This window comes from Frieseomelitta varia, unplaced genomic scaffold (assembly GCF_011392965.1).
Source record: "Frieseomelitta varia isolate USP_RPSP 00005682 unplaced genomic scaffold, Fvar_1.2 scaffold_940, whole genome shotgun sequence".
Classification (NCBI taxonomy): domain Eukaryota; kingdom Metazoa; phylum Arthropoda; class Insecta; order Hymenoptera; family Apidae; genus Frieseomelitta; species Frieseomelitta varia.
Window position 1 is genome coordinate 635,057 of NW_025110746.1, and position 23,132 is coordinate 658,188.

At 25.4% G+C, this 23,132-nt stretch overlaps 5 protein-coding genes and 1 long non-coding RNA gene across 22 annotated transcripts in view; 3 read left to right on the forward strand and 3 right to left on the reverse strand.

Moving 5' to 3' along the window:
• Positions 1–2,188, reverse strand: part of LOC122537953 (ankyrin-2-like) — a 31,242-nt gene extending 29,054 nt beyond the window's left edge. For all 3 annotated transcript variants that reach the window (XM_043671636.1, XM_043671635.1, XM_043671633.1), the window contains exon 1: positions 2,074–2,188. In XM_043671636.1, coding sequence (XP_043527571.1) covers positions 2,074–2,115 — 42 coding nt within the window. In that variant the 5' untranslated portion in view covers positions 2,116–2,188. The remainder of the gene's footprint in view (positions 1–2,073) is intronic.
• LOC122537966 lies at positions 168–4,222 on the forward strand. 2 transcript variants are annotated; one of them, XR_006308751.1, is made up of 3 exons: positions 168–372; positions 1,653–2,191; positions 4,147–4,222. It is a non-coding gene; the product is annotated as an uncharacterized LOC122537966 (long non-coding RNA). The 2 variants fall into 2 exon arrangements; XR_006308752.1 differs by having other exon boundaries at positions 168–323.
• Positions 3,882–12,320, reverse strand: LOC122537959 (bifunctional peptidase and arginyl-hydroxylase JMJD5-like). 5 transcript variants are annotated; one of them, XM_043671655.1, is made up of 8 exons: positions 12,204–12,320; positions 6,448–6,614; positions 5,950–6,097; positions 5,671–5,842; positions 5,388–5,549; positions 4,886–5,103; positions 4,647–4,799; positions 3,882–4,391 (listed from the first exon to the last, which is right to left on the reverse strand). In XM_043671655.1, exons 2-8 carry the CDS (start codon positions 6,585–6,587, stop codon positions 4,134–4,136), a joined length of 1,251 nt encoding a protein of 416 aa, XP_043527590.1. In that variant the 5' UTR covers positions 6,588–6,614; positions 12,204–12,320; the 3' UTR covers positions 3,882–4,133. The 5 variants fall into 5 exon arrangements, with proteins under 5 accessions (XP_043527590.1, XP_043527588.1, XP_043527587.1 ...); XM_043671653.1 differs by lacking the exon at positions 12,204–12,320 and adding an exon at positions 8,141–8,235; XM_043671652.1 differs by lacking the exon at positions 12,204–12,320 and adding an exon at positions 7,605–7,949.
• Positions 6,634–7,289, reverse strand: LOC122537964 (UDP-N-acetylglucosamine transferase subunit ALG14 homolog). Its single transcript, XM_043671664.1, has one exon. It carries the CDS (start codon positions 7,223–7,225, stop codon positions 6,659–6,661), a length of 567 nt encoding a protein of 188 aa, XP_043527599.1. The 5' UTR covers positions 7,226–7,289; the 3' UTR covers positions 6,634–6,658.
• LOC122537954 (zinc finger protein 521-like) lies at positions 8,772–12,577 on the forward strand. Its single transcript, XM_043671637.1, has one exon. The coding sequence runs from the start codon at positions 9,187–9,189 to the stop codon at positions 12,415–12,417; it is 3,231 nt and encodes a 1,076-aa protein (XP_043527572.1). The 5' UTR covers positions 8,772–9,186; the 3' UTR covers positions 12,418–12,577.
• Positions 10,528–23,104, forward strand: LOC122537956 (negative elongation factor D). Of its 10 annotated transcripts, XM_043671638.1 has the most exons (15): positions 14,496–14,857; positions 15,032–15,279; positions 15,382–15,522; positions 16,192–16,276; positions 19,589–19,769; positions 20,204–20,423; positions 20,506–20,613; positions 20,773–20,922; positions 21,091–21,221; positions 21,304–21,491; positions 21,564–21,816; positions 21,911–22,121; positions 22,642–22,782; positions 22,867–22,996; positions 23,064–23,104. In XM_043671638.1, the coding sequence occupies exons 2-15, from the start codon at positions 15,181–15,183 to the stop codon at positions 23,096–23,098; spliced, it is 2,073 nt and encodes a 690-aa protein (XP_043527573.1). In that variant the 5' UTR covers positions 14,496–14,857; positions 15,032–15,180; the 3' UTR covers positions 23,099–23,104. The 10 variants fall into 10 exon arrangements, with proteins under 10 accessions (XP_043527582.1, XP_043527573.1, XP_043527575.1 ...); XM_043671640.1 differs by lacking the exons at positions 14,496–14,857; positions 15,032–15,279 and having other exon boundaries at positions 15,406–15,538; XM_043671641.1 differs by lacking the exons at positions 14,496–14,857; positions 15,032–15,279; positions 15,382–15,522; positions 16,192–16,276 and adding exons at positions 18,824–18,937; positions 19,482–19,518.
• Positions 23,105–23,132: the final 28 nt, after the last annotated feature.

The following is a 23,132-nucleotide window of genomic DNA, read 5'->3' on the forward strand; positions in this document are numbered from 1 at the left end:
TCAGTCTCGTCATCATGTTCATGCGCACGCGCCTATCAAACCTGATCATACACCTACGCACACTCGTATACTTCCTTTCCCACCTCTTACTCACTTGCCCCTCTCCCCTCTCATCCCTCTCACTCTATCGTTCTCTCTCTCTCTCTCTCTCTCCCTCCCTCTCCCTCCACTCTCTCGCCCCCTACAGGTACAACAGCCTAGAAAAATTGGCCAGGTTTCTCAACGTGCGAATTGTTGGCCGGATAAATATTATCACTGATAACATGTTATACCTATGTACGTATATTGCGATACAATTTCATGGACCAACAAAAAATTGAACGGTATATAGCAAAATTTTCCGCAACTATTTCTATGTTCGATTACTTTCGAGTAAGTATACTTGAGTATACTATATTTGAGTAAATACTTTTATATGACACAAAATTGCAAATGCGATAATTTGATTAACCTACATCCCAAAAAACGAATAAAAGATTAAAGTGCGCAACATTTCGTATGCGATACCTACATACATACATATCTTGTCGACTACTATATATATATATAGGATATTGTAATAATAAAAACATAATAAAAAATTTAAAAGTCTACGCATGTGCAATAGTCTAACAAATTTGAAAAACAATTGATAAACAAGTTTATCCTTTCTTTAATAATTTTAAATAATTTGTTGTATTACAAATTAAATAAACTTGATGGGAAATTTATGATAACGTATAAAATAATTATGTACAATTTTTACAAGCAATATCGTACCAATGTTTGAAAACTTCAAATTTTCTTTGAGAAATACATTACTTGACCTTAATTATTAATTTATTATTAATTAATTATTAATTCTTGCATTTTATTAATAATTAATATGTATAATATATCAAGTCCGATAAGTATGAACATGCTAATACTTTTAAACGTAATTTTGATAGGTATTATGATATTATTTATGATAACTGATAATAATCTTATGTTCCTTTACATTAAATTACATAAAATTCTTTACAATCAACGACATTTTATTTGTGTACTGTGTACTTAATTTTGACATGTAACTTTACCATTATCTTGATGAAAATGAGAAATATGTATCGTAATCTCTTGTATATTTTGTGTATGTTGTAGAAAAACATAGATAAATAATAAATGAATATAATGAAAATTGAATTGTGACAGGTTAAAGAGAATTATAAAATACAGTGAATAAGTAGTCATTTATTAGTATTATTACACTTCGTAAAATAATACTATTACGTTCTAGAGAACAAAACAATATATAAGTACATACATATTACAAATAAGAAAAAGCTTTGAAGTCATGAATGCTGTGAATGTTAGAGTATAAGATGTCATATTTTAATTTGTATATGTTTCAAACTACCTTGCTATTTTTAAATCGTTTAAAAGATAAGAATTTACTTATTTTAATAAAAAATTCTAGACTATTTTTAACATTGCAAAACACGCTTTGATGCTACATGTTCTTAAATTTCAAAATCGTTCCATTTTCAAAATTCCATTTTCGTTCCTTTTCCAATAAGAGAATAAAAAATTGCACCTTTATATACGTTTTATTTTTACAAATGATCCAAAAATTACTGTAGTTAAATAAGTACGTAAATATGTAAAAATTAAATTTATCTTCTTACTTTCAGGTTCATTACAACCTATACCTCCTGTGTTTTGTTTCACGAACTGACAATATGTTAATTATATGAATTTTCTAAAAATAGTTTTCAGCTTCTTAAATACTGGATTTTCGCCAATATTACAACATAAATATTAACTTAAAGAGGATAACAGGCAGTCGATATCTTTTTAATATCGGTATTAGAACCGAAATTCTATTAAGAAATAGGGAAGTATGCCATTGAAAAGTATGCCGTAATTATTATTCATGAAGTGTTATTACTGTTATGTTTGCTTTGAAAAACCGGAAGTATATTTAATTCGCGGTGTGTGCACTGAAAAGAGGAAAGAAATTTTTAAAATGCGTTATATACATTGTGATATACTAAGCTTTAACACAAATATATTACACATTCTCCGACGTATGTTATTTTCACACATTTTTACCTGGAACCTAATGATCGGTGGAAATGCCTCCTCTGTCGTCATTTCCAAATAATAAACTGTGTATTTCGTTTGACAGACTTTACGTGTACGTATACTTCCTACGCTCCATACTGAAAACGTAGGTCACAAGATATTTATAGCATTGTGTTTTATTCTCATGAACACCTTTGTGGTGCATCTGCTTCAATGATTTACATATACATATTTTGTTTAAACTAATGAAACACACTTACTATCATTTAATCATTATTTTAATGTAGTAATATCACTTCCTAGCAACTAAAGTAGAGGATAATTGAATTAAAAGCTTTTGAATTTTGTCATCAATATTATAAGAAAATTATGCATAACAGATTTAATTCAACCAATTGTAATAATCCTTCGTATCATTATAACTATTAAATCAAATTAAGAAAAGAAAACTTATACCAAAACTTTACAATTTATATTTTGTAAATATGTATTTGTATATATGTATATATTGTTTTAGTTATAAACTTATGTATACATAAACAAAATTGCATATCGTATACTTAATTACATAAACATATACATATATTATACCTGAAATAAATGCGGTAGACATTACATAAACCTTTTAAAATATCAGCTTACATTGCAATTACCTTATTTTGTCTATGATAAATTTAGGATTTTATCTACATTTCACGTACTAGTGTCAACTAATTAAATTATAATCGATAAATAAGATTACTGATATAACTTTTTTTCCAATTAACTCGAATTTTTCTCTTCTTTCTATCTCTTTTATATTGATTTCTTCATATATCATTTTGAGTGGAGTATCACTCGAGTTTTAATTATTCAAATATTTTTCGTTTCTTCGTATATTTTCAACTCTTTCTTATTATTATTATTCAATTAATTTTATTAAATATTATTATAAACTGTAGATAGTTAACATACATTAGCATTTTAGAAAGTAATATCTTACAAATTACAGTAATTTGTATCATCTTTATTAAAACAACCTTTTTTAATTTTTTGTACAGTTTTAAATTTTCCACTATATATAAAACGTTTCTAAAATGATAATCTCCAATATGTTTATGTTTTTATCTTTCGTCAACATTACAACTAGTTTTATTTATAATAAAATATAGGGATAAATAAATTAGTAAACAATAATAACAAATAATATAAATAACTATTATAGTTATATCTAAATATTACACTGAACTAATAACGGAGAAGTTGTATATAATCCTAAAATGATACTGTGGGATTGCCAGCAATCCCATCTAGATTCAATCGTATATGTAGATTGTAGATATATACGCGACATTAAAATACCAAGCGTTTATATATCCTAATATGTCCCATAATTCATAAAAAGTAATAGAAAATTATAAGTTTTACATTTACAGTTTTTCGTATAGTCGCATCATTTTTATATTTAAGCCATGAATTTCTTTAACATATCTTAGTCACCTAAAGTATTTGGAATAAATAGTTTATTTTAGAGAAATTCGTATAATTCGAAATAATCTTTTTTATTTTAATATCCTTTCTGTAAATGAAAATAAAGTCACAATTATCTTTTATCTATATTTCAAACGTACACGAAAAAAAATTTTGCGAAAATGTTCAATAATATTTATAATTCGTATTGAATTGTCCACGATTCTACAACGCCATATATGTATATACATGTATATTTCTGTAGGCTCAAAAATAGAACAGTGTCTTTTATTCCAAATACATATATATATACATAATACATATACATATACATAATGTACAAATATACGATTATATATTGGACTTAATATTATATCAACTCACAGTTTAAATAAATATATTTAATAATAATAAAACATCTAGTAATTGCAATATTCAAATTGTTGTACAAACATAGGTGTCTATGGATCTATTTTGCTCTTTAAATCATTTTTTATTACAGTAACATTCTAATCTCATTTAAATTATATATAATATAATTATAAAATAATTACCCTAAATAACAGATAATTATATTATAACAAGATTCAATTCATGTTTTTCTCTTAAGATAATGTATCAAGTATAGTTTTTCATATTTAATTCCACCAGAAACTAATTGAAAAACTTGGAGTCAAGGAAGTTACATGATGCCACCACTTTGGAGGAATGTACAGTATTTCTCCAGGTTTCAAATAAACCATGAAACCTTTAGCTTTACTGAAATTAGGCCATTTCTCAAAATCTGGATTCAAAGGATCAACCTGTGCAGTATTATTGAGTAATTTCGTATCATATGGATACAAATTAGATGAATCATTTGGGTGGTATAAAATGACCCTTTTATATCCAAATACCTAAAATGCAGCAACAAAAACTAATAATATGATATAAATTTATGTACTAAATTATAATTTAATGTATCGAATTTAATTTTTTTAAAATAAAAGTTTCTCTCAAAAATGTAATTAATAATATTCAATAGTAAATCATAAAATTATGTTTATGACTTAATAAATCATAAAAATTTAAGATAAACTATATTATATTACTTTTTTATTTTAAATAATGCAATTTAGGTGTTATCATAAAATGAAAATTAATTTTCGTACTTGGCACAAAAAATTATTTTTAGGATCAAAATGCAGAGGTGAAACGGTTCCGCTAGGTCCAAACCAAGCATTTATATCTGGTTGTTCCACATTATTACTATCTGTGAAATTACAATATTCAGGAATTGCAAAATCGTCTTTCAATTCGGGTATCTGAAATTATTATAACATAATTAGCATCTAAATTTTCATTAGAAGCATTAAAAATGTAACAAATATTGTGAGATAAAATACAAAACTTGTTCAAATAATTGATGTTGAGCTAAATAACCAACTTGATCACATTCTGTTAATACATATTTTTGTAAAAATTCTGAAAAACTAAGAAGTTGTTGCGACCAATTTTCATCGGTGTAACGTGAACCAATTTCAATAGGTACTATTCGATTTCCAGCCACACTAAGTAAATATTTTAGATTTTTCCATCGCTTTAAAGCTTCCCAATGTTTGATACAATCTGGAATACATTAAATCTATTTCAAGATAGATTTCAAGCTGAATTTCAAGTTAAATTCAAGCAATTTTATAGAATTTTTGTAATAGCAAATAAAAATATTCCTTTCAATTTTATGTTTTATAATTTTTAATTTTAGCTTCTATTTATTAAATGTTCTTATGTTTTATTTATAATATAATGTGTGATATGCTAACATATTTGTAAAAGAGACACACATAGAAATAAATTTAAGAATTTAAAAGAACATACTTTTTTAAATATGCAAATTAATAAAGGAATGTTACCTTTCATTAGTGCTGGTACTTTCGGCATAAATATTTCCTTGTAAAATAATTCCATTGAAGGTATAACATACTGGACAATTTCACTAAATCCAGGTAATATAGAATTATATAAATTTTTAGAATCAGTAATTAATTCTTCTAAATCAAGCTCCAATGATTCTGCTAAAGAAAACAGTAAGTAATAATATAAAAATACAACAGAATCATAAATTTTATCTAAAAATTTTATTATAATTATAATTATAATAACTACCAATGCAATATTATTATTATTGAAACTTACTGACATAGATGTTCAATTCTGAAGCAAGTTTTGGTAATAAATCAGTTACATTTGGAAGTGGTGCTCCTAATAAAATACCTTTATCAATTTGCTGAATGATATTTTTCAATAAGATTGTATTCTTTGTAAATTGTTTACTGTTATTACTATACTGAAGCTCTAGCAGAACTATCTGAAGACACAAAATAGGTATCAAGATACAAACAATTACATAAATACATACATAAATATAATGAGAACGTATCATAAATTATGTTCAATAAAATGTATTTGTTCCACCTTTAAAACAGTACATATTGTGTAACAATATCGATATTCAACTGGTACAAATTGCCAGTGACCGGAATTTAATATTTCCCATGTTTTATCCAAACAAGCTTCAACTACTATTAAAGAATTCTTTATCCATTTTAGTGATGGAAACTTTCTACAAAACAAAATAAATGTTAAATCGTTTTTACTGTTTTTATGTAAAAAGTTTATTGAAATACATAGAAAATCATATTTTATGGCATGCGTAATTTTTAATTATCCCATAATCATAAGTAAATAAATATGTCATCAAAAACATGACAAGATTTTTGTTGAAAATTAGAAAGAGAATATGAATAAAATATAAAGATTATTCTTCCTGTTAATTAATACTATCAAAGACGTATCAAACAGGTTTAAATATATTCATATAATCATAATTACGTTGGAATAAAAAAAATTGTAGAATGAAATTCAATCAATTATTATAATTATTTTATACAATTATTATAAAGCTTTATTTACATTTTATCTTCAATGGATGTTTCCAAGTTATGTTTTATTGATGTCAAATGTATCTTCATTTCAATCGGGATATAATTTTGTACATTTTCACCTAATAGACTCCAAGGTATTGAGTTTGCAATAATTGTGCAATTAGACATTTTTCAAAAATATTGTAGGTACAATAACTAGAAAATAAATCATAAATATAAATTGAAATTATTTGTTTTATTCAAATATAAAATATTTTATCATTTTCATTATTAGGTTTTTGTAAATACGGCCATTGCATTATTTGATAATCAGCTATGTAGTACAAAATTTTTCCTGTTAACGATAGTGTTTTAACTCTGCAGAAGCTTTCAACAAATATTATAGTACTTTGCGTAATACAAAATACTTTGAATAAAAACACAATTATACATAAAGGAACGCAAGTGCCTGGACCATTACATAAAAGTAACTCTGGACATTCTCTCCATAAATGAGGAACTGATTCCAAGGTTGCATAAATAGTATTATAAATAGATGTGTAGTACGACTGATGAACTTCTCTACTTCTACGAATTTTGATTATTTTATAGTCTATATTATTCTTTTCTAAGTATTTTACTTTCTCAATGCTCATTGAATCTGTGTCAGCATACACATATATTCTTGGCGAGTAATTTTCAAAACTTAAATAATTAACGATTCTTATCATTTCTGCAGTATGTCCTCCAGACCCTAATACAATCATTGTTTTAAGTGGTTTATTACGTATTGATTTCCTTCCTTTTGTTTTATGTGTAAAAAACATTACAAAATATATTCTTCCAATGATTATCAGACAAATAATTATACAAATAGAAATATAAGATATTGTATACATTTTTATGGTATAACCTGCAACAATTTAAATTAAAATAATCAATCTATCGATTTGCTCAAGTGAAAACAGAATGAATTTTCTATTATTTTTTCTGTTATTTTTATATACATTTTTATTATTATATATGTGTTGGAAAATCATATGTACTTTAATCAATCAACGTATGCATTTATATTCACTTTTAACAGAGAATTATTAAAAATTACAAAAATATATCAAAAATTGAAAGAGTTGTGAAAATAATTGTTTCAAACTGCTATACATCGGTTCTGACTAAGACAGTTACAAGGAATCAAAATTTGGTTACGATTCGGTTCTGATTCTCTGATACAGCATTGCGCTGGCTCGGACTGCAAAGGAGAAGCTGAAACTCGGACATGAAAATGACACCGCCAGAATTGTACAAACAAAAATGTAAGACGATAAATTTTTAAGAGAAAGGAATCAGAATCAGAACCGAAATCTAACTGAAATACAAAATCGAAAAACAATAGTTATAAAACCGACATAACATCCGTTCTGATCGAGACCGTAACTGATACAAATCAAAACCAAAACTGCCTCTAACAGTTATAATTATAACATTGTTTCGTTTACTCATGGCCGTTTTAACCGATATCATAACTATTTTCAGTCTCAAACATTCAAACATATATATCATTCGTAGATTTATTAGGCGTGCTACATACATTACAATATATTAATATACACATATATATTAAGAATTAAGACTGTATAGTTCATTTTACATTCATTATATATATATATATATATATATATATATATTATACATTATATGTAATTCATAATATGATTAACATGAGTAATATAAAGTTCAACTACCTTTTATTCAGAATAACAAATTATCACTCAATTTGAAGTCTTAGAATTTTCATTGTACATTATACATATACATATATTTTAGAATAAAATATGTAAAAAATTTTTCTATAATTTTCATAAATAACTCTTTTACAATTTATAATTTAAAATTTACAACTTTTACAAATATTACACAAATAATTAGTCTCCTTAATGTTTAATTTAATGCAAATGTCATATAATCAAATACAGAACATGAAACTTAAGTTGAAAACAAACATACTACTCAGCAATTCTATATTATATCATCGAATAATATATGTAAGATCCATCGTCTGATTTTAAGTGTCCGCATCTTTGCTGCCATCTAACAATATAATTTTTCAATACAAATTTATGAATAGTTTAGAATTTAAAATTTAATAAATAAATATAAAATTTTGTATTCAAATGGGCACGTGTTGTAATGTATAGTAAAAACATAATGGACTATTTTAAAATTTGAAAAAGAATTGAAAATTTGAAAAAGAATTGAAAATTTGAAATTCATTTCACATTAGATTTATTCCATTTTTAGTCTTTAAATATGACATACAATTAGGTGTTAAGTCTATTCTATAATTTGTTTATGGTAGTACATAGTATGTGTTTCTTACTGAAGTACCGGAGGAAGGTGGAATTTGTTACTGAATGAAAAAAATAAAAAAATAGAGTAAGTTTATTTTATTGAAAATCAAACTTTCTGTTAATATAGCAACAACAACAATGTAATGCATTTTTTGCAATAGAAAGCATTTGATATAATTAGAAGCATAATGAAACTATTTGTCAATGAGAAAGTATTAAAATCGTAAAAGTTTCTACGATATTTTTACCGTAGGATTAATATTTCATATTATTCTTGTTATATTTAATAAAACAAAAAAAATTTTTTTGTAGATACATGACCTTGAAGATTTTATTGTTAATGAGTATATGCAAAGATAAAATAAATTCAAACAATTTTGCATTATATAGCAAAACAAAAGTTATTTATAATCGTAAACGGTTCTCTTATAAAAACAAGTATGACAAGAAAAAAGCGAATAGCTATTTCTAGAATTTATAAAGAGAACTGGTATTGTAATTCTATACTAGGTAATTGTGCAAATGAAAATTGGAATACATCAGTGAATTCAATAGGAAAATTGAACAGATCTACATTAAAAAGAAGGAACTGTGGAGAACTACAAGAAGATTTAAATGTTCCTTCGAAAAGAATTCTAAGATCTACACATATTGTAGGTCAAGTTTTAAACAATTATGAGAGAAATACATCTGTTTCACTATTGGGAATCCATAAGAATAATAAGAAATTAAATATGATTAAAACCTCAAACGCAAATATCAACAATAAAGCAGTATTAAAATATGATGTGCAAAGTAGAATATTCAAATCTAATGGACATTGTAATTTATGTGATAACAATGAAATTAATTATAAGCAAAATACAAAATTTGAACAGGAAAATTTATTTACGTACAAAACAAACTTATCGCAACAAAAATCTTTAAAAGCAAAATCACATAAAAATATAAATCAATCCAATGCCATTAATATTCAAAATTTAACAATTGACTCTAACTGTGAAAGAGATTACACTATCTCGATACAAACCAGAAGGAAAAGTAGCTGTAAAGTTAATAAATCTATTACAACTGAAGAATCAAACAAATTTCATTTGCAAATAAAGGGAAAGGAACAAAAAAATATGGATCCTACAGTACATAAATATAAAAAATGTAATAAAAAAACCAAAAAAAAAATATATTCTAAGAGGATGATGAAAAAAGTAAATACGAATAACTCTCCCATAGTTACCACAGTACAAGCAAGTAAAATTGATACCAAAACAAATAAAAATATAGCAACGGATAGAAATTGTACAGATAATAAAAGATTGATAATTCCTTTAATGAAAATAGACGAGCTTCCTTCATCTGAATTATTTAAATTAATTCAGCAACCTAAATCTGCACAAATCACACAGAATATACAAGAAAATAGAAACGTATATTTTGAAACAGAAAATATTACAGAAACACAATGTTCCACGTACAAGCAGTACAGAACTACTAATCTTAAACAAGATGAGGAAATAAATGTTTTGTATAAGTCAGTATTTGAGAGAAGATATACAGAATTTAAAGAGAATGGAAAGGAAGAAATTGACGCAAATGTTAAACTTGAAAGAAATACATACAAAATGTCTTTGGAGAATAAAGTTAATACTACAGAAATATTACAAGGTAATGAATGTAAATTAGGATCCACAAATTTATCAGAAAATATTTTACAATTATTTTTAAAGAACAAAAGAAATGTAACAAGTATAAAAACAAGACAGAAATCAAAAATTGAAACTTGTTTGAAAAAAAGTGTAGCAATATGCAGTAAGTGTGCAGAAATCTGTAATCTTTTACGACAATTTTCAGGGAAGACAAACTTTATACAAAATGAAAAATTGTGCATTGAATGTACACTATGTAACATACAAATTAATTCTCTATTTCATTTTCAACAACATGTAATGGATATACATTTACAATGTGAAGGAAAATCATTAGCTAGGAACAAAAAATTTCCAGTTGTTATTATTAACTTTAGCGAGCAAGTAGATGTAGATAGGAGTAGCCAATTCATTTTTGAATGTTGTTGTTGTTCAAGAATATTTAGTCGTACAACAGATTTTGAAGAACATATTAGAAACATGCATTATACAAGTGACATTAAAAAATATAAATCGAAACAAATAGCTAAATCTTCTGAATTATGTACAACATTTCAAAATGAACAAGTACTCGATGAAGCTTTAAACAAACATCACGTTGTTGATACTTCAACTAACGCAGATGGAATTTCTAGTCAAATAACGAAAGAAAATTCAGAAATTATAGAAAATATAAGAAAATTAAATATTGATGAAAAATATGCAAATAGTATTTCGGAAATTACAGTTACTTCGAAATCAGAACTTTCTAATATGCCCAATATTAAAATTAATCAAAGATTTAAAGCATATCAGAGACATAAAAGATATTCTTTTATTTGTAATATTTGTTTTAAAAAATATAAAAGAAAACATATGTTTTTGTCTCACATATCTAAACATGTAAAGAATTCTGATACTAACGTATGTGAACAACAAAAGACACAAGAAACTAATAATCTAATTACATTTGACAACAATCTAATATTAAATTCAAAAATTACAACTTCTCATAAAGAATGCATTAATACTTTCAAAGATGATAATACATCAAATTCTAGTGTAAATTTGAAAGAATTAAGCCAAAATACTTTAATATCAAAAATAATTGACAAGAAAGTTAACAGCTTTGAAAATACAAATATGGAATGTGTTACCAAAGAAGATAGTATATCAAATAAAGTAGATGATTATAGTTATTTATTACATATAAACCTTACGCAAAAGACTGAAGAAGGTATGAAAAGACAGAAATTAATTAAATTCAATATAAACGTTGCAAAGAAATATAAGACAAGTACCAATGAGCAGCAAAATATAGAAAATAAAATTGAAAATAAGTGTCCAAAAAGTTTTAGTACAAACAGTAGTTTTGCAATGGATATAAATAAAAAGAATGTAAATGATTTGAAAAAACTACAGTGCAATAAATGTGATAAAAAATTTAGTTCTTTAACAATATTAAAGGAACATATGTTCATTTTACACGATTCTCTGTTTGAAGATCCAGAATTATCAAATTTACCAACGATATCATATTTTAATGATAATCATAAAATACAAAATCTATCTACACAAGATATTTATACGTCTAAAGAGAAACACGATTTATTACATAAAATGCAGACACCTAGGAAAGTTTTACAAAACGATGATAAACATGGTAAAGAAGCAGTTTACCAAACTTTTAATACAGATAAAAAAAATAGAAAATGGCGTTGTAGTCCGTGTAAAGAAAATTTTGCATTACTTAGGAATTATTTACGACATAAATATTACTGTCATAATGACGAATCTGTAGTTCATATTTGCGATAATTGTAACAAAATTCTTACTTCAGTTGCAATGGTGAATATTCATATGTGTACAAACGTTATTTCTTGGATTTGTAAAAGATGTAATTTTAATTTTTCCAATGGTGTATCTTTAAGAAAACACAATATGAATTGTCATTTAGAGAAAGTAGGTCCACATTTATGCAAAATATGTAAATTAAGTTTTCTTACAGCATATATGTTAACAAAACACGAAGCAACACATTCCAAGTAATAAATCCAATAATATAATATAGGCAATTTCATAGATTTACCTGTATCTGCAAAGAACTATTCTATCTAATACTATAAATAATACGAATGTTAATACAGAGATCAATAAAAAAACAATCAAACGACAAGACTGTTACTCGTACGAATGAAAATATAGATATTTTATAATTAGGTAATTTGAATGTGAAATTTTCAGAAATCTATATTATATCTATACTGTATAATATTGAAAAAATATTTGAATGTAATTAGTACGATTTATTATGTATTACGGAGGTGCAAATGGAACTTTATTTGAAAAAGTGGCATAAGATAGAGATATGTAATAGCTCATAATTTATATTTATAGTGATATATATGATAGCTCATATTTTGCAAATGAATTAATAAGACAATGTTTCATCATATAGTTTCAAATAATTTATATTTCAAAGAGAACAATAGTAAGTAAATTCAAACAATGTATGAAAATATATCAGAATCATGTAATAAAAATTCATGGCAAGAAACCTTACGAATATCAAAGATTTTATAATATTCTAGAAAATAAATGTTTATAAATGATTATATAATATGTTCAAAGAAATTTTTTTTCAAACAATACATTCCATATTATAGAATTAATTATTTGAAATATCACAGTGAAATATGTTTATTGTGTAATATAAAATTTACAAAATTTTCGAAATATTCAAAAATCTGTTAATTTATATTTGTGGATAGCATAAATGTTATACTTATGTAACCTACGAGTAAATGTATCGTTTTATATATTGTACTTTTCATTAAAATTTTCTTATTGGTATATTTATTGTTTATATTTATTATTGGTATAATTATTATTTTATTTAACTGTTTATTTGAACGTGCATACATAAAATACTGAAATAAAAAAAACGATAGAAAAACTTTTTGTAAGAGTAAATGTACTTTATAATATAAAATAAAAAACTCTAAAAATTTAATTACTATAAATTTGTATACAATTTTTTAGATTTGAATCTTTTCTTATTAATTCAATCTTATATTTGAATATAATACAATGGTATACATTATTTTGATAACTATTTGAATTGGTTCAAATATTAATGATAAAATTTTTAATCCGGAATTCAATTTGTAAACACAGGATAATTGAATTACATACAAAATAGAATATATTCAACATCAAAATTTTTTTCCTAATACATTCTTCGAAAAATAAATGCTTTTATTGTAATTTAAACTTTTTAACTTGATTTAAATAACAAGTACTATGGAAACTGAAAATTTTTGAAATGAATAAATTAGCCAGATATTAGAGCAAAAATCACAGATTTATGATAAAAATAATTTTTTTCCTTACGAATTAAGAAAAAATAATGAATTTGTAGTCGTCATTGAAACTTATATTATAAATATATATATAAATATAAGTTTTTAAATCACTAATCAATTATCAATCCAACAATTATTTACAATGTTAAATTCAAATTATGATTTCGGGAAAAAACGATTGTATGTGTACAACTATCTTCATATCTATATGTATATGCATATATATGTTTATCTGAATTTTGCAAGATCTCTTGTTAAATATGATTAAAATCATCAATCAGTGAACAGATTTTGAAATATTTATTAATATTTATTTCTCGATATTTAAAATTTTCAATTTTCTTAAGGTAAATAAATGCTTGATCTCTTATTTTTTTATTTAATTTAATTTCAAATATAATGTAAGTGAAAGAAATATAAATAAAGTGAAGGAACTAAATGAAACGAATCTTACTTAAAATAATTAATCTTAATTTATAAAATAAAATACGTTCTGACTTCGAGAAAAATTATCTAATGAATTATCGATCAGTTTTAATTTGCCAATTAAACATGCATCTTATCCCAATTAAGCATGATCATATTATTATCATTATTACATACATATGTTCTATGTATATAGTCAACTAATTGTTTAATAAATTTAGAATATTATAAAAGTATGTACAAAATTCTAAAGCACGCATGTCAAAATTCGCGCTAGATATACTACTGCAGCGCTTACTTTATTACCTCGCTGTTTTATATTTATACAATTGACTTTCAAATCAGTTTAGTTAATGTTTCGCGTCAATGTACAACTTTGGGCGTTTTGAAATTGTGTAGATAAAAATATTGAATTAGGGACAGTGACAACAACTCTTTTTTAGTTTGATAAAACAGTTTGTATTTTAATGATTGAGATATACAATTGAATTTTCACACAATTTCATCGTATTTAATTAGTAAAATCTCTTTAATTCACTGCAACTGTATACAGTTGTTGGTGAATTAAAATTTATTAATTAGTATTTTATTGAGTGTTATTATGCAAGGCAAATCAGTGTAAAACGTACGATGCATTTGTTTAGCAAAATATGTACATAATGGGTGATTGACACATGTACAGTATTACATTAATATTCGTAAGTGAGATATAAATAACACATATGTTTATTATAAATGTATATTTTAATTTATTTCTTTTCTTGAGAATATAATGTATTGTACATTATGCAGAATATTGTAATATATATATATATATATATATTAGTTTAATTTTTGTGCACTGTATTTCATATATGTATTCCTTTTTACAGTTATGCAATTTTAAAGAATATTAAAATATTATAATTAATAAAGAAAAGATGAACAATTGGGACAATTACTTTTATTACGAAATAAGTTACATTCCATGATATAAAACTGGAAGTAAGAGGTAATGCAAAAGAAAGAGTTATGATCAAATATGACAGGTTGTTCAGAGATGGATACGAACAAACAGACAGAAGACTCTAATAACATTTCAAATAACGTTGGAAAATCTGAAAGTTCAGATTCAATAGAGGTGGTTACGAAGTGACATAAATTTATATTTAAACGAAACAAAGATGTACATGGATTTATTCGAAGAACATAAAGCTATAAATTTATTATACTTTTTATTTAGGTGGATAATTCACGTACAGTTCTCTTAAAAATAGCAACATTGTATGCAGAACGTCTTATGAATGATATTTGTCTTGTTGTTAATGGTATAGAGTACCCAGCACATCGCCTTATACTTTGTGCTTCTAGTGATGTTTTTCAAGTAAGTAAGTTAGTAAGTAAGTATTTTGTAAATTGCTACATAAAATAAGATAAAATGAAAAACACGATTGTTTATTCTTATACAGGATGTCACTAAACTGGTGATTTAACCTAAAAGGATATGATTTTAAATTAATGCAAAATAGCAGTTTTTGATATTTAACTATTAGTCTTAAGCAAATTGATAATTTTAACTCAATATATTGAGAAAAATACAATATATTGGATATGATTATATTGGTAGACAAACTAAAACTATATTTTTAACAATTTTTACATAAATAAAAAATATTTTTTGAGTGAAAAATACTATTGTTTCATTGCTCATCCTTTGTTATAAACACAAAATGTTATAAGTAATTGTAATTACAATTTATATCTATTTAATTTATTGTCGGATATACATATGATATTATACATACATATTCAATAAATCTTGAGCATTTTATTTGAAAGTGAAGATTTGTACGACAAAATGTTATAATTTTTTATCTTTGTTTTTTGTGTAAATTGTTTTCTTTTAAATGACAACGCTAGATTAGTGATATCTCTTGTATTCATATAACGTGGCTATTTATATATATTAAATTGTAAGATTTGTTAAAATTGTTACATGTATAATTATAGAATTTAATTTCTTTACAAAAAATATATATTTTTGCCAATGTAGGTAATGTTAATGAGTCCTCAGTGGAGCGAGTCTCAAGAAAGTAGAGTAACCCTTCAAGAAACGCCACAATGTGTACCTATATTTAGTGAGTTTTTGCGATACTTTTATACCGGTCAAATAAGAATTAATTATGGTGTTGTTTTACCGATATTATCTCTAGCTGATAAGTATAACGTCGAGGATTTAATATCACTGTGCCTTGATTACATGCAGAATCATATTGCGTTAGCTGCCATACATGGCACTTTAGTATCATGGTTACAATATACGTCAAATTGTGGCCATCACAATATTACCCAAGCATGTCAGAACTTTATTAAGTGGAATTTGGAATTGGTGGCTAAGACTGCAGACTTTGGAAATTTTGATTTGGATATATTAGTGTCATTGTTACATCAAAGTAGTTTAGTAATAAAGGATGAAATGACATTATACAAATGTTTAGAATCTTGGTTGGATCATCAGACAAATCGGTTGAAATCTCAACTATCGCACGACGAATTAGAAGCTACGTTAGAACAATTGGTAATAGCTGTGATGTCTCCTGTTAGATTTCCAATGATGTCTCCTCGACAATTAGCAGAATTACTTTTGTTTCCTTTAACAAAGAAATATAAAGAATTCTTTGTAGAACGTATGTCTATAGGAATGTCATTTCATTCTGGTCAGTTAGATAGAGTTAAAGAAGTGAGTTTAAACGAAGAGGATGGTGCATTACTTTTTGAACCAAGATTGTACACTGTAGATACTTGTAGTTCATTACTTACAATAGAAAATTTTCACGGTTTACCCTCTTATCATACGAGAACGCTTGTATTTTCAAGCCATTCGTGTTTAGCAGAGTATGCTGGTGACCGTGCGTGCGAATGGATTGTAGATATATATCCAAAAGGGGTTTGGTTTAAAAAGTTTTTCTTAATAGTCTGGCAAGGAACCGTTGAAATGCCTGAACATGTAAAACGTTCGGTTCGATTGTCACTCACGTGTAAAGAACCACCTGTAAATAGCAATGCTGATATGCGAGTAAAAATAGGTGTTTTAATATATGGTCTACAGGATGGCGTTGAACATATTGCCAGAGTAACAGAAATCATTCACAGGTTTAGTAAAAAAGAGCGTGTTCTTAATTTAGACGATATTCTGCCGTTCGAGGAACTTAATCCGCAGCAAGGTTCCGTCTCGGAAAATACATCTCCCTTCCTTGTAGGTCCAAATAAAGATATGCTCAAATTACATATTGTTATATCACCAGCTAATTAGGACAAATAGATTTCTTAAGTTATAATAAATCTCATACAGACTTTAAATACATTGAACTCGTATGTCTTTGTTAAATATTCAATGTATATTTTAGAATCTTAATCGACATTTTAATATTAGACTAAGGGGAAGTTTTGTATTTAAAAATCATATGTAATAAAATATTAAAAAATTCTAATGCCTCATCTACTTTCATTACATTAATCTTTTTGACGGATGTAATTAACTATTATTAATTATTGAGAATTATTTAAAATAATTTAACTTTTGAGACAACTATACATAATTAATTCTATACATAATTAATTATACAGAAAAACAGCAAGTTCATAGTTATATTATTGTTAAAGGAAACTAAGGTTTTATAAAAATAATAACTGTCATTTATATAAATTTATTATTTCATTATGATCCTCTTAAAATCTAAAGAAAATATTCTTTATAATGCACAAAATTTACGATCGATAATGCAAGCATTTAAACAGTTTCAATAATCGGTAGTTAAGATACATAATTAAAAAGTATCGAATGTTGCGATTAAGTTTTTGTTTAAGAATTTTAAGATTAAATAATTTCCATAGTTTTGTTTAACAAATCTGGAATTAAATAGACTCGCTCACTTATGATAAGAATAAGACCTATTTTTTAATACTCTACGCCGTAAAGAAAATATCTTAATTTACAAGAAATTAAACATTGTTTAAGCGAAAATCTTCGATCCACATATATTTAATGTATATATATGTATTATATTATATATTAAATACATAGATTGACAGGTTAAAGCATTTTTAAATTGATCATACTTGAGCAAATTTTTATTAAAAAGATGCAGAAAATGATAACATTTTCGTTATACTGTAGCAGAAAATGCAAGCGTAATTTTTAGTTCAATAACGTAGTAATAAAAATTATTAAATAATAGTAGAATTCATCTTATTCGAGAGATTGCTGATGTTAAATCGTGAAATATTTGAAACGCAATGTAAATAAAATACGCATATATGTAATACATTGTATACACATGTATACAAATACATTTATTTGGAAATGTAATAAGAATAAAATTCGTTGTGTTCCTTTTGTTAAGTTTACCATTAACTCAGTCTCTAATTTTATACACAATCGACAAGTTCGATTAAGCGATAGATCTATGCTGTATCTTGTCTTTGATAGTAAATATTTTTAAATTTGTCTTCAATTGTTTTAATTTGGTAAAATTATTTTAATTTAATTTCATTTCATATGACTTTTATAGTTTTACTAAGCTACTTTTACTAAGCATATACAATGTATGCATTTTTCTTTTGTCGGGTATCGCAACAAATCAAAAATAAGTAGAGTGCGTCATCTGTCTGTCATTGACTGTACGAACTATTTACACATTCAACAGACTCATTCATAAAGTTGTTCGAATTGTTCCGAACGTATACGTTCTTTGTCGTCGAAATCTTACACTGTTACATGAAGTATTAAAAAAATATATTATATTTTTACTATAAAAAGATATTTTTATTATCTTCTAACTAAATATTACTATTTTTTAATATTTTATTAAAATTGATAACAATATTCTGTTTTGAATATCAAAGTAAGGTTAGTTGTTAGTTCTTATAAAATATTATGTATTGAACGTTTATGTTTGTACAAAGTAAAAGTTGCAGACAGTAAATTTATTGTAAATGATAATTGTATAAAAAAAAAAAAAAATTAGAAAGAAAAATATAGCAAATTAATTTTTTATATCTATAATACATTTTAAGTAACTGTAATTTCAGTTTTTTTTTAATAGAGATATTACATTTCTTTTCACATTACATAATTATATTTAATATATTACATGCGATGTATTAATAGATTATGTTGTATTACATTTAATATGTTATATTTATGTTCAATATAGAAATTTATGTGTAATTACTGAATTACCTTAACAGTTATTTTGATATAATTTGATATAAAAACAAGTTCTTCTATTTGAAAAAAAGAGTGTTTCTTTTATTTTTATACATAATTGCTTTTTACAAGAGCAATTGTATTAGGAATATTAATCTCATAATTTAAAAAGTGCATATTAGTCATCTTATAATAAAATAGATGACATTAAATGTTGTAATATAATAAATACTGTTTTTAGAAATAATGGAGTCAGATTACGACGAAGATCGTGGAGCTTGGACGGAAGAAATGACAAGAAGCGAAGATTGCATTGGTGAAGATAATTTTGATAATCCTCAGGAGATATTAAATGAATGCTTAGATAAATTTAAAACACCAGATTACATCATGGAGCCTGGTATATTTGCACAACTTAAAAGGTATAATTTATTGAATAGTACATACTAAATATATCAATGTATTTGTGCAGTTACTGTAAAATTTAAAACATACTCCTTAAAGAATCCTACATTTTTACACTTTGGCAATTAAAATATTTATGTATTTCAAGAATATTATTTCCACGTATCAAATATAAAGTGACAGTTTCGTTTTTGTACTTTCTTAAAATTTTTAGTCTTTCATTTCTGTAATTTATATCATTTAGTAGTTTTCCGATATGACTAAAAAAAATATAATGCTATGAAAGTAAATTGTGGACTCTGATAAAAGTACGCTTCATTAGAAAATAAGAGTATGTGTTTTTTGTAGTAGTATACATATAGTTTTAGAACTTTTAACTGTTTATGAAATTCAAGAGAGAAATGCAACGATATTTGTGTTGTAATATGTCATTATTTTTTTAACTTCGTAGATATTTTCAAGCTGGTGGAAATCCAGAACAAGTGATAGAATTGTTATCTAAAAATTATACAGCTTGCGCTCAAATGGCAAATCTTCTTGCAGAGTGGCTTATTCTTGCTGGAGTTAAAGTTACAGACGTACAAGCAATGGTAGAAAATAACTTAAAAGATATGATATTGAAAACATTTGATCCTAAAAAAGCAGATAAAATTTTTACAGAGGAAGGTGAAGTAAGTGTCTCAATCATTTATTGATTTTATTAAATCTTAATTAAAAATTAAAACATTAAAAATTCAATATTACATGTATTAGACTCCTGCTTGGTTAACGGAAATGATACAACATCCTACTTGGAGGTCGCTTATTTACAGACTTGCAGAAGAATATCCTGATTGCTTGATGTTAAACTTTACTATAAAGGTAAAAATAGATCTCAGTCGAATAGTGCAGATTCTCTTTAATGCCTTTTCCAATATTTTTTTTTTTTTCTTATTAAATTGTTTTTGTATTAAACTTATTAGGAACTGGTCGATCATGTTATCAAGTCGAATTTTTATATCCTTTTTAAACTTTTTACAGCTTATATCTGATGCTGGATTCCAAGGTGAAATTACAAGCATTTCAACGGCTGCACAACAAATTGAAGTATTTTCACGAGTTTTAAAAACTGCAATTGCTGGATTTTTGCAAAATACAGAAGATTGGCAATCAAGTATACAAGAATGTGCGGTTAGTACTATTATTATTTATGATTTATATTGAGAATTAATTTTATAAATATGTATATTATATTTTATACACATACAAACTAATAATGTTTGCAAAAACTATTCAGAGTAGAAAACAATGTCTTGTATGAGAAATTTTAGTATTTGTATATAATCTTTTTGTTGTCAGAAAATGGTATGTCACGGACAACACACTTATGTCTACAGTCAAGTGTTGTTACAAATTCTTGCACAAGAATCACGTGGAGGATTCATGATGAAAAGGCTTTCGCAGGAAATTACTAAATGTGCTCAGCAAAAGTAAGAGAGAATGTTTGATTGTTCGCAACTTACGATCAATAAAAAAATTTTATAATTCAAACATGTATATATGTGTTTATAGCCATCACGATGTTACTCCAATAACAATGGCACTTAATGGAGCTTCAAGTAGTCCTAGTGCATGTCAAGCACTTGCATCCATGTTGTCACGAAATACTTTAAATCCTGCTGATATTACTGTATTATTTCGAAATTATTCCACTGCGGAACCACCACCTATAGAGTTGCTTCGTAATCCACAATTCTTAGGTATTAATATAATTAATTTATAAACTTGCAATTGATCGTAATATATGTAAAATTATAATTTATGAATTTTAGAACTACTGGTTGATGCACTTTTCAAACCAGGCGTAAAAATCAATCCTGAGCATAAATCTAAATACATACATTTATTAGCCTACGCAGCTAGTGTATGTGATATTCCAGCCAAGAAGGGACATTCGCGGAAATTAAATAAGGATGAATTAAAAACAACTATTCAAGCCATAGAAAAAGTTCATAATATTTGTAACATTAATAAAGGCTCGACTGAGTTAATAGCAGAATTGCAAACTTTATATCAGTCTATAAGGTATAATTCATACAAATTATATTATAACAATCACAACAAATATTTCTACTTGTGATAAAACGTACATATAAAATAATACTTGACTGTATTTTAGATTCCCTGTTGTAAGTGTAGGTATAATTAGATGGGTAGAATGTACTGTAACCGAACCATCATATTTTAAATTATGTACAGAACATTGTCCTGTACATCTTGCATTGCTCGATGAAGTTGTAGTTTGCCATTCTTTATTGCATCCAAAAGTATTACAACTTCTTGTACAGTTATTTGAAAGTAAACAAGATGAACTGGAAATACTTGTGCAGGTACGAATATATCAAATTTAACAATGGAAAATACATGTTTAATAAATTAATATCATTACGTCTAATTTTAACCTATTATGCAAATATTTTTGAAAGTACGTTAGATAGAAGAAAGAAAATGTTTTTAACAATTATAGAAAATCGAGTAGAATATCGTAAGACATACGTTAAGTATTAAACGTTAGGCGATATTGTTTAAATAGCATTACATAATTTTTAATATATTAATTAATAACAGCTTGTTTTGTATTATTTAATACAAAAAAATTATTAACTTATGTCAAAAAATGTGCAATTTAATATATTTTAGTTTCATTATTATGAAAAGATGTTAATTAAATGACAATGCAATTAAGCAAAAAAATTTCAACAAATAAATATATATATCACTCTTCTATCACGTACTTATGTAATGTAGTTAAAAAAAACAATTGTAAAACATGTTAGCAGTAATTGGATTTATATTTGATATTTCTGTAAATGAAAATTTATAAAATTTGACATTTTTTTTAATTTACAGTTAGAAATGAAAAAGATGTTAATTGATAGAATGGTAAACTTATTAAGTAGAGGTTGCGTTGTACCAGTAGTGTGTTATATCAAACAATGCTGGCAACGTGGAGATACAGACGTATCTTTAATTAGATATTTTGTGACAGAGGTATTATATTATAAAACAACATTTTTTGAAACAAATATGTACATACACAATATGTTGGATAATATTAAAATGTGCTTATATTAGGTTTTAGAAGCAATAGCTCCACCATACACAGCTGAATTTATTCATTTGTTTCTCCCTATGGTTGAAGATGAAGAAATTACAGGTACAATGCGCGGAGATAGCGAAAATGACCTTGTTTCAGAATTTATAGGTAAGTTTACAAAGTATCTTACGCATAGATTACAGTATTTAATGTTTAACCTGTATATTTTTTTTAGTACATTGTAAAGCACATTGTCCTACTATAAGATGATTTTTTAAGAAGAAAATGGATTAAATTAAAGAAA

What these genes read in the sequence shown, in the direction of transcription:
- LOC122537964 (XM_043671664.1), bottom strand. Translation starts at nt 7,225, where the DNA reads ATGTTTTTTACACATAAAACAAAAGGAAGGAAATCAATACGTAATAAA.
- LOC122537956 (XM_043671638.1), top strand. Translation starts at nt 15,181, where the DNA reads ATGACAGGTTGTTCAGAGATGGATACGAACAAACAGACAGAAGACTCT. An exon ending in AACTGGAAATACTTGTGCAG is followed by an intron (nt 22,122 to 22,641) that starts GTACGAATATAT and finishes TTTAATTTACAG; the next exon opens with TTAGAAATGAAAAAGATGTT. An exon ending in TTAGATATTTTGTGACAGAG is followed by an intron (nt 22,783 to 22,866) that starts GTATTATATTAT and finishes TGCTTATATTAG; the next exon opens with GTTTTAGAAGCAATAGCTCC.
- LOC122537959 (XM_043671655.1), bottom strand. Translation starts at nt 6,587, where the DNA reads ATGTCTAATTGCACAATTATTGCAAACTCAATACCTTGGAGTCTATTA. An exon ending in ACATCCATTGAAGATAAAAT is followed by an intron (nt 6,098 to 6,447) that starts GTAAATAAAGCT and finishes TTTGTTTTGTAG; the next exon opens with AAAGTTTCCATCACTAAAAT. An exon ending in AAAATAATTTTTTGTGCCAA is followed by an intron (nt 4,392 to 4,646) that starts GTACGAAAATTA and finishes GCTGCATTTTAG; the next exon opens with GTATTTGGATATAAAAGGGT.
- LOC122537954 (XM_043671637.1), top strand. Translation starts at nt 9,187, where the DNA reads ATGACAAGAAAAAAGCGAATAGCTATTTCTAGAATTTATAAAGAGAAC.